Consider the following 10,374-nt stretch of genomic DNA (forward strand, 5'->3'; position numbering starts at 1 on the left):
CTCAGACCACAGTGACTCTGTGATGAGACTCTGAGTCAGAGCTGAGTGTCATCAGAACCTCTGCTGCGGCTCACGCTCTTCTTCCTGTTTACTCTGCATTCACCACAGCTTTGAGTTACTGCTGTCACTGGTACCGCGGGCCCTGCTGCTCCTGCAGCCACAACAGGAAGAGTTCACATTCACGTGCACTCTTGTTTGTGGGCTGGACTCATTTTTCACACCACAAACCAGTTTTGCGTTGGAGTACTTTCACACACAACAATAAACAAGAACTCCCTGAGGTTTCATCACTGCACCAAAGAGAAGTATCACATGTGATTGGACGAGAGCACAGTACCTCTCTCTTGGACGTAGTAAGCGAGGTAAAGGTCCAGCTCTTTGACGGAGACGGAGATGTGTCGAGGCTGCACACACAGCAGGGGGTTACAGCACTGACCTCCCTTCACAAGCCGCTCTCCATCTGTGCTTTCCAAAGGGATTCCTTTAAACAGGATCACCATGACCAGGTCCAGCCTCCACACCTGCAGAAAAGAACTGGTCACTGGTACGATTCCCTACAGGTCTCCAATACTGCCAAAGCAGTCACTGAGAATAGCAGAGAGTCGTCTGCATATATAGAGAGAGTATCTGATCACAATTTTATGAATCAGACACCATTAAGTAATATTCAACTTAAATAATGAGAATGATAATGAGTATTAAATCATTTTTTTAATTTTTGAATGATTTTATTTTTAAATCCAATTTTATGCATTTTGCAATCTAAAAAATAATAGGATTTTAGTCAATGTCTGCAATAATCTAATTTCTAATATTCTGGGAAATATGTGTATATTTTGAATTATGCAATATTTAATTGTTTTATTTTATTTTATTGATCTCATTTCAAAATTATTAGACTCCTGTAATTATGAAAAAACATTTTAGACACATTTATATTGTTCTCGTTTTGTATCGGAACTAGAAGAACTGTTAGAACTGTTAGAACTGTTAGAACCGTTCCACTCCCATCAGACATTTACCTTGTCAGCTTGTCGGAGACAATCTATGCGTCTCATTTTGCCTTTCTGGTCAGGGTTGGACAGGACACAACACGCCCCCTTCTTCCCAGTGACAGACAGCACAAAGTCTTCTCTGCACTCAGGTTTGATGTCCTTCCTCAACTTGGCCAAGAGACGACTGGCCCACTTCTGTTTGACCTAACCACAGAAGGACACAGAGCTGCATCAGTTCTACCTGCATGAGTGCAGATGTGAGGATCTAATCTGTCAGAGTCAGCTGTTCACCCCACCTCCGCCTTCTCCCCCAGCAGTTCATCTTTCACCGCTCTCTCTTCTTCTTTGGTCATCCTTTTCTCATGTTTTTTGAAGTACTTCCTTTTCCTGGCCTGAAGGTTGAACCATGTGTAGGCAAAGGCACGGACCTGGGGCAGCAGAGCCTCAATGAACGGATGGAACTCATCCTGCAGGACAGAGACACACAGACAGTAAAAATAATTTACAGTTAATTTAGGTCATTTAGGTGCTGGATTATGGAAAAACCTAGATTATTGTGGTCAATATTAAAATCTTGAATATTTAAGGTAATGTATCTGAAAACACGTCACATTGATTTCACATGATAAAAACCAAATGTGAAATTTTCCTTTATGACTTTGTGTTGAGTCAAAATCCGGACCATAATTAAACTTCCATTAATTCTTCCACAGCCTCTTCCAAGAGTCCTAAAAAAATGATGAATGAGGTTATAGAGCCAATGATGTTGACAGAGTACAGTAATCTGATTGGTGGAGAGGGTTCTGTTAACGATATGAGCCAGAATGTTCTGAATCAGTGACGGATTTTGTGAAATAGAGAGAGAGAGAAAGAGAGAGAGAGACTATGATAATGAAAACCAGTGAGTGAAACAGGACGGTGGTACTTTGTGGTGTCAGTGACAGGCTGAGCTGATGTGATGTTGACTGTCGGTCTGTAGGACCAGGTGACTGATGTGGGATTAGGATTACAGGGTTCTGTCTGAATTGTTTATTTCTCAGATTCAATTCCAGCTTGTCCCTGTGAAGTGACCTAAGATGGAGAACCTCCAGATAATCCACAGTGAGCGAGTGGGCAGGTCCTCTGCCTTGAACAGCCAATCACAGGACAGACACAGACCTACTGTAGACAGACCCACTGATCTGAAAGCAGATCTTTGGATTAGGCCCAGCAGACCTGAGGACATTCCACACACAGGTGTGGAATCCACAGTACTTCCTCCTGGAGAATATTCATCTACTGTACACCTTCTTTAACTCAAGCTGAGATGTGACATGTGACATTAAACACAGCGCCCTCTGTTGTATTTCATATGGACTGCAGTGGAACTGAGAGCTCACAGAAACAGAACTAATGTGCTGCTGTTGCTGCTGCTTCTGCTGCCTCTGCATTTAATCCCAATTTACAATCTACTAAAGGCCGGCCGACACTTGTGGTGATTTCATACACATGTATTTATGTATTACTTCACACACACACACACACAGAGAGAGACAAACTAACCAACGGACCAACGGCAGATGCTTCTCTGATTATCAGGAGCAGTTCAAGGTCCACTGTTGGCCCACAGCCTTTATGACCTGTGGACATGAGCAGCTGGTTATCAGAGCCGCTGATTAAAGAAGAACCTGTCAGTTGGGGATCAGAGCTGACGCTCAGCTCAGGTGGATTTACTGTCAGTGGATGGAGAGGAAAACAAGAATGAGGAAAAGTACAGAAAGTTAAACGTAGTCAAAAAGATTAATGAGGTAAATGAGCGCAGGAAAACAGCAGGGCACCACTGCCACTACAGCCTGCTCTGACAACAGCCTGTCAGTTCTTACATACTGTCTTTGTCAGTGATGTCAGTATGGAGCTCAGACCTCGGCAGGTTTTTTTCAAAAACGTTTATGTAAAGCATAGTAGGACCAGATGCATTTTACACCACTACCACCATTACTTGTGTAGCATAGTTTATCTGAAGCAATAAAAGGCAAAGCAAGAAGAAGACCACTACCAAGCAAGAGAAGAACTCTCCGTCCACACGCTGCTCTGTATTTAATGTCCATGTTTGTGAAACTCTAAAAGTGACAAAAAAATTAAACATGGTGGTTCCTAACCCCCGGTCTGCAGACCAGTACAGGTCCGTTGGTCATTTGGTACAATAAAAAAATATACTGAATTTTTACTAATTTCCTTCCGAGTCCAGAATAAGTGTGAAAATGTAATGATCCCTCAACAATCAGTCCGCAGTAATGACCAGTACCAGTCGATCGGACTTTGGTACAATAAGGGTTGGGGACTTCTGCTCTAGATATACTTCTATATGATACGTGGACAGTGAGGTGTGAAATGAACGATATTCATAGATATTCACATAGGCAAAGGAGGGATAAATGAGGGTATATGGAGCAGGAAGTGATGTCAGCCAATCAGAAGATAAAGTCGTTTCAGTTACAGACACTGACGGACAGGTTTATTACTCGTTAGTCGAGACTAATTTGCTCAGTGACACTCACTGGGATCAGTATCTCTGCTGCAAATTATATAGACACAGGATCTCCCCAAGACGGATCAATCACACACACACACACACACACACACACACACACACACACACACAGACAAAGAGATGGTCGGTCAGTGTCTGGGATTTGACAGCCAAATATAATGAACTGTAACTTTTTATAAAAATACATGTACTGCAGTAAACAGGCTGAAATACAAACAGGACAGTACTCTTTGAAACATGGAATTGTGGGCCGTGATCAGAACATGAGGCATGGCATCTGAAAGATATTGGAGTAAATTTATTAAAACAATCTTTGTTATTTACACTTTAATAAAAACTGTCACATGTGGGCACATCAAAGAGCTGTTTCATCTTCACTTTCATCTGTTTCTCTTTTCTTTCATGTTGCGCTACATTCTTCTTCTCTTCTTCTCTTTCACACCAGGGTGTGGGCCCTGACCAGTGGAATAAGTGTTGTGATGATAATACTCTCTTATTGGTTTAAGCCAAAAGTACTGTTGGTGAATTGGTTTATATAAGAAAACTCTTCTGAAACTCATTTTTGAAGCAGGTGGAATCAAATGAATTAAAAAGTTAAATTTAGTCACTGCTGCTTTGAGAGCAACGTTTTTCTTGCAACATCAAATATATATAATTTAAGTTAAATTTAGTCACTGCTGCTTGAGAGCAACGTTTTTCTTGCAACATCAGCTGCCAATCAAATGAACTTAGTCAGTCATTTTTGTTTGTCAAAAAAAAAACTTGAACCATTCCGTGAGGTACTGCCCCCTAGTCGCTCATGTGGAAAGTGTTTGAAAACCTTGGATTCACAGCTGCCAATCAAATGAACTTAGTCAGTAATTTTTGGAAAGTGTTTGAAAACCTTGGATTCATCCGACCATAACTGTGAAACATCAAGGATGTTTCATGTGACCGTTATAAAAATATTACTACTCACCTATTCATTCTAAATTACTACAAGCGTACACGTGTGAGTAAACAGCATTTATCTTCTGCCTCCTGCTGGCCAGCCTCAGTAGGAAACTTCACAGACTCTGCTGTTACGTCTGATTCATGTCAGCTCTAACTGACTCTAATTTCTTCTGACTGAGCAATAGCTGTTAGGGAAACTCCCAAAAGTTGGCCAGTTGACCAATGATGTCACCGTTGACAACACTGATTGGTTCAACACGCTGCTGTCCTGTTGTGAGTTTTTCCATCTCGTCTCTGTGCCTTTGGTTAGCAGAGCGGCGCTGGATGATGTTGGTGCTGGTGTTGTTTTAAAGGAATGATAGAGAAAATCTGATGGAACTCTACAGTAATGACGGTCCAGAGTGAGCTCTTTGGTTCCTCCCACGTCTGCTTCTACTTTTAACGGACAACATTAACAAGTTGTACAGGCTCATTAACAGCTGTGATGTCATCACCAACAAAGTCCCAACTGGGCCTCAGCAGAGAGACTTAGTTTGTCATCTGTAGGTCATCAGTGCCTCTGGACCTGCAGATGAAGGTTGTTTTTGTGGTCACAGTCCATGACAGAGAGGAATCTGACCGACATCTCTTTTCTAATGCCTTTGTAGTTTCTGTACTTAAGTTTTAACTTACTTTAGTTTCAACAGCTGAATTCCATAAGACAAGACAGCCATTTAGGAGAGGGGGAAATGGGGATGGAGGTGTCACATTCTGACTGATTATTAGCTATAACTAGAAACCAATCATATGCCAGAGTAAAGTTTTAAAAAAAATATATATTTTTTAATTTTTATTCCTATTCATGAAACTGTAACGGCAATGACCACGAGGACTGTGTGTACGCTGATTAAATACTAAAGCAGTGTGACAACACTGTGTGGACAGCATGTGATGTTTCAGATAAAACACAACAGAGTTAGCATCGCTACATCCACATGGTACATCTGAGCGGGTGGTGTGGTGACGGTGTGGTTGTATCAAAGATGGCTGCTGCTCATGTGAATGAGAAGTGCTTGGCTGGCACACATGACGCCAGTCAGACTTCCTTTAAACATCTGATGCACCAAGTTAACAACTGTGTTTATGACATTTATTATTAATGACACTAAATGTCAGCCTCTCTCTACATTATATATCCTTAACATACAGACGCTGGGGCCCAGTATTTACATTGAATCTGCACAGTTTAAAATTTGCCACAAAATTCAGGTGATCCATGACTAAAACTATATTTTAACAAAACTCACTCAACATTGGTAAAAAAAATAATCCTACTTATCAATGAGGGCTGGATCCTTCAGTTGCCAGTTTAACTTCTGTTCATAGTCATACAAATTCATGGAGGAGTTAACATCGGCCTCTTATGGTTTCAAAATCTAACCTCTATACTTCCCAGCAGGGGGTGCTACTAGTGCAGTAGATACCCTCTGGTCTGTGAATTATATGTTGCAAAATAACAAATTCTAATTTTCTTTCTTTTAATGCATGAGCTCCACTGGTGTGTGGCGCTGCACACCTCAAAAAACAAAACATTTATGAAAGTTCCACTTTATTCTGAATCATAAACCGCACCAAACTGGAAACTCTGAAACTCACTGTTGTACCACAAATATGTTTTTAAATTGCACACAAGGTCACAAAAATATTTTTGCTAGGACCTAAAATAGACAGTTTGCTATTCGGCACAGCTAAGCTAATACAGCCGAGGGAGTAAAGGAGTGCAAGAGGCACAAGAAGGAAGAGTGAATGAGGAAGACTGAATAAAATATTCATGCACATATAAGAAAATAAACCGCACAGGGGAAAAAAAATCCTAATTGAGGCTTAAATGATACTGCAGTACATTTGTACAGCTGTGTCCTCAACCTGAGACAAGTACTGAGTGGGTCTTTGGGAAAACAAAAGACAGCATCTAACCTGTTAGCGTAGCCTGGTATTAGCATGTCAGTGATGTTGCCACAAAGACAAACCCTGCAGGGTATGAATCCAAACATATGTATCATTGAGAGCATGGTAGGGAGTACTGTACCGAGTACTGTGGGTATTTTACCTCTGACATTTAGCCGGTGAACACGATTTTGCAGCGCTACTGCTGCTGCTAGTCAGATTTCTTGTTAATGCTGCATTTAATGACTGTTTGTTCAATCCTGTTCAGACCTGACTTTCTCTGTGATTTCTTTTCTGTCTGGGTAGACCTGCAGTGAGCACTAATGGCTGTGTAATTAGCTAAAATAATTGTAATTTAGTATGATTATAATATACTGTCAGGGCGGAGTTAAAACCTGACATTCATACACACCTTACGACACACCGTCTGAAAAGATACAAGCTAAAAGTCAGCTAAATTAAGAAGATCCACCATTAGTCAGTAGGAAAGGGTAAGCTAAACTTAGCTGAAAAAATCCCACAATGTTTAAACCACTAGATCAACAGATTAGGCACAGAAATGGTAGCATTGGCAACCAAGCAGTTGCTAACAACATAGCTAAAGAATATCCAAAATCAGGATGTAAAAGTCTGGGTTTAGTCAGACTAAGACAGTAATGTGTTTGACTCCGATGTCATGGTAACACATGACATCACATGTGGAGGCATCAGCAGTTCCAAATATTTCCTGTCGCTGCTCCTACACATTAAAGGATTCCATTATGGATGAGTCATCACATACATGTTTTTATTTGTGAAATGATAATGATGATGATGAGGAGGAGGCAGAGGAGGAGAACAGGAAAAGACAAAATAGTTCAAACACATTCACTCAGCAGTAGCTGCAGCAGCAGCAGCAGGTGACCCCAGGGTCAGCACAGGTATCCCAGTCTAAACCAAACACTCGGGTGCTTCTTTAAAGCTGGCATGCTTGAATCTGTCCTTCATTAAAATGTCTTTCTGGTAATTATACTGCCAGGAGGGAGTTTGGTTTTATCCCACATCAGCAAAAGGCAGCAGCATAATGTGTTTGATCTCACCGCAGACTACAGCAGAAAGTCAGCGCAGTGTGGGCTGAGGAAAGTGAGCCGTAAATGGGCGACCAGCAGAGAAATGACTCTGCAGCAGGCTGGCTGAGGAAGTCAAAGGCAGTAGAACCACGACAAGCATTGTAAATTCAGTTCCCTAATGAACGTCACCACCAACGGCTCTGAGTGAAATTCTTTGGGTTAATTGTAAAAACAAAGAAGAAAATTCTGACCTGTGTCTTTTCATTGATTTAATTCGGGCCATGTTAATAACATTAATGACAGCTGACCCGAGCCCTTGAGTCTTTGTCCCCACTCCAAAGAAACTGTCAATATTAAAGAGACACCAGGGTGAAATTGAGCAGTGAGACAAAGAGGACGACGGAGAAAATACAAAACACGAGTCGATTTTACACTTGCTGCTCGTCTGCTACAACAGTGATGATGGAAAAGGATTAAATTAACTTGAATAGAACGAATGTTAAAAAAGGGATTTGAATTAAAAAAAGATTCAAAACCAGTTTATTGTGTAACCTGTGTTGACTTCCTCAGCAGAACTGTGAGTCATTACCAAAACACTACCACAGCACGTAGCTACATGATACCTCCGGGTGCTCTGGCGCCACCCACTAATAATTTTGTTGACCTTCTTAAGAAATTTATTTTAGGTGTGGTTCTCACCAGAATCTCTTCCTTATTGTTAATTACCAGACACTGTCAAAGACTTGATGAGTAGGTGTCGTAAAGACAGTGGTTCTCAAAACTATCATGCAGCGCCCCCCTTTTCGGTACTGGGCTACTGTTAAGCTTCCAACAGCTAATGCTACAAATCACCACATTATTTTTTGCAGAAATAATAATAATTACAGAAAAGAGTCAAATATATATTCGTATATATAGTCGTATATATAGTTGCCAGGGTGCACAGTAGCCCCGATTCTAACCTATTTGGATTGCAATAATAACATTTCAAATGATGGAACTAATTCCATGCATGTCTCATAAATAGAGGGTTATGGGTTTGATTCCAGACCTGGTGAGGCAGGTGTGATTATACCGTCTCCTGATGGTCACACTGCCAGTAGAACGATGTAAAAAAAAAAAACAACTGTAGCGTGAAGCTCTCTGTGTGGTCACTTCCAAGAATTATTTTCAGTTTCTCCACAAATATGAGTTGCAAGCAACTGTAGCAGTTTCTCCACAAATATGAGTTGCAAGTTTGGCCACAGTCCCTGAGGCTGTGAAGCCCCTCCCTCTCTCATCTCATCTCTGTGGGCCTGAGACCAACACCAGAAGATAAGAGACTGAGACAGGAAGATGCCTTGACCTTTGACCTGCTAGGCTATGGCCATCACCACATCTACTGTACAACAGTTCAGGGTCTGTATGCAGGGACACAAATATCCGCAAATACTTTCCAGACCCTCTCCTGCCAGCTGCCTAGTCAGATTTCTGGAAAAAGTTTTCTGCCTGATGGGAGTTGAACCAACCACCAGAACCACTCCTGAATGCTCCACACGTTCTCCTCCCTGCTGCTGTAAACACATCTAAACCTCATGGTCTCTGGCTGCACTCTTCACATCAGGCATGTAATTGATCCAGACACATCACATGGGTTCACTCAGGTCCCAGCAGGTCATGGGTTTGACCGGGGAACCAGAAAACAAAAGTTATGGTTCGAGTGTTCCACATACTGTAGAACCACAGACAGACTGATATGGTTCTGACTCAGCTCAAATATTAGAAGTACACCACGGCAATAAAGTACTGCAGTATGAGGAGGACACATTTTGAAATAGCGGTAGGAGTCGGAAGAAAATGTGGAAGAAATGAGGGGACTGGAACTGTACCAGCTCCAGCTATGTTCAGGTCCAGGGTTTCATGTCATTTTAATACAGTCATATCTGGAGGAGAGCCGAGCTGGAACACAGACACTGACCACTCACAGACATGTCAGTGGTCAGCAATAAAAAAATAATTAGATTTTTTTTATTTATGGAAGAACAACAGCAGCGGCAGAGGACGGAGCAGAACTGAAAACTGATCCTCTCACTGTTTTCTTCCTCACCTCTCTCTCCCCTCTCCCTCACACTGAACCACTCTCTGCTGCTGCCTCACTGCTACCCCACAGGTGTCCAAAGACTGACCCGGGGGTTGGTCACAGTACCAGGGAAGAATGTTGGGTAATGAAATAAGAATAAAATGAACCAACACCGTGAATATTTGACTGTTAATAGTTAATAAAAATCCATGCAGCGACGGTGAAATGAAATATCCCTATATTTCAGTGTATCAATATTTTCATCCAGACCTATAAATAACAGACGCAACAGAAGCTAACATCAATTATATTCTGGGTTAACTGTGAAGTTCAACACTAATATACTGTATATTTATATTACAATGATGTATTTAGCAGACGATTTTATCCAAAGTGTTTTACAAGTGGGGGAGGTGTCAATAGGTGGTACTTCTGGGAATTGAACCCAGGACTCTATGATTGCAAGGCAGGCATGCTAACTGCTACAGCAGTGATTCCCAACCACAACAGGTTATCACTTTCATCTGTTACTTTTCATGGGCCGGACCCCATCCCACCAGTAGTCCAACACAGTCCAGGTTAGACCCTGGACAGGTCTCCGGTCCATCAAACAACCATTCACTCTCACATTTACTCCAACACCCCCTCCCCCCGCCTCCTCCATCATAATGTTGATGTTAATGTTCTGATTGGCTGAAGAAAATAACGTTACAAATCTGTGAAAGCCCCCCCCCCCCCCCCCCCCAAAAAAAACCCCTGCCCCTCACTGTGGGACCCATTTAAAAATTAGCCTGCATGTTTTTGGACTGTGGCAAAAACTGCAGTAAAGTCACCCATACAGTACACATGGAGTACTATCAGCTGGCACTGGAAACTGAACCA

General features: G+C 41.8%; 1 protein-coding gene across 3 annotated transcripts in view; it reads right to left on the reverse strand.

Annotated features, from left to right (window-relative positions):
- nfic (nuclear factor I/C) overlaps positions 1-10,374 on the reverse strand; it is a 24,546-nt gene that overhangs the window by 9,391 nt on the left and 4,781 nt on the right. For all 3 annotated transcript variants that reach the window (XM_025053019.1, XM_025053007.1, XM_025053011.1), the window contains 3 exons: positions 1,292-1,462; positions 1,023-1,199; positions 338-521 (listed from right to left, as the gene is read on the reverse strand). In XM_025053019.1, coding sequence (XP_024908787.1) covers positions 338-521; positions 1,023-1,199; positions 1,292-1,462 — 532 coding nt within the window. The remainder of the gene's footprint in view (positions 1-337; positions 522-1,022; positions 1,200-1,291; positions 1,463-10,374) is intronic.

This window comes from Cynoglossus semilaevis, chromosome 2, assembly GCF_000523025.1.
Source record: "Cynoglossus semilaevis isolate Cse_v1.0 chromosome 2, Cse_v1.0, whole genome shotgun sequence".
NCBI lineage: Eukaryota > Metazoa > Chordata > Actinopteri > Pleuronectiformes > Cynoglossidae > Cynoglossus > Cynoglossus semilaevis.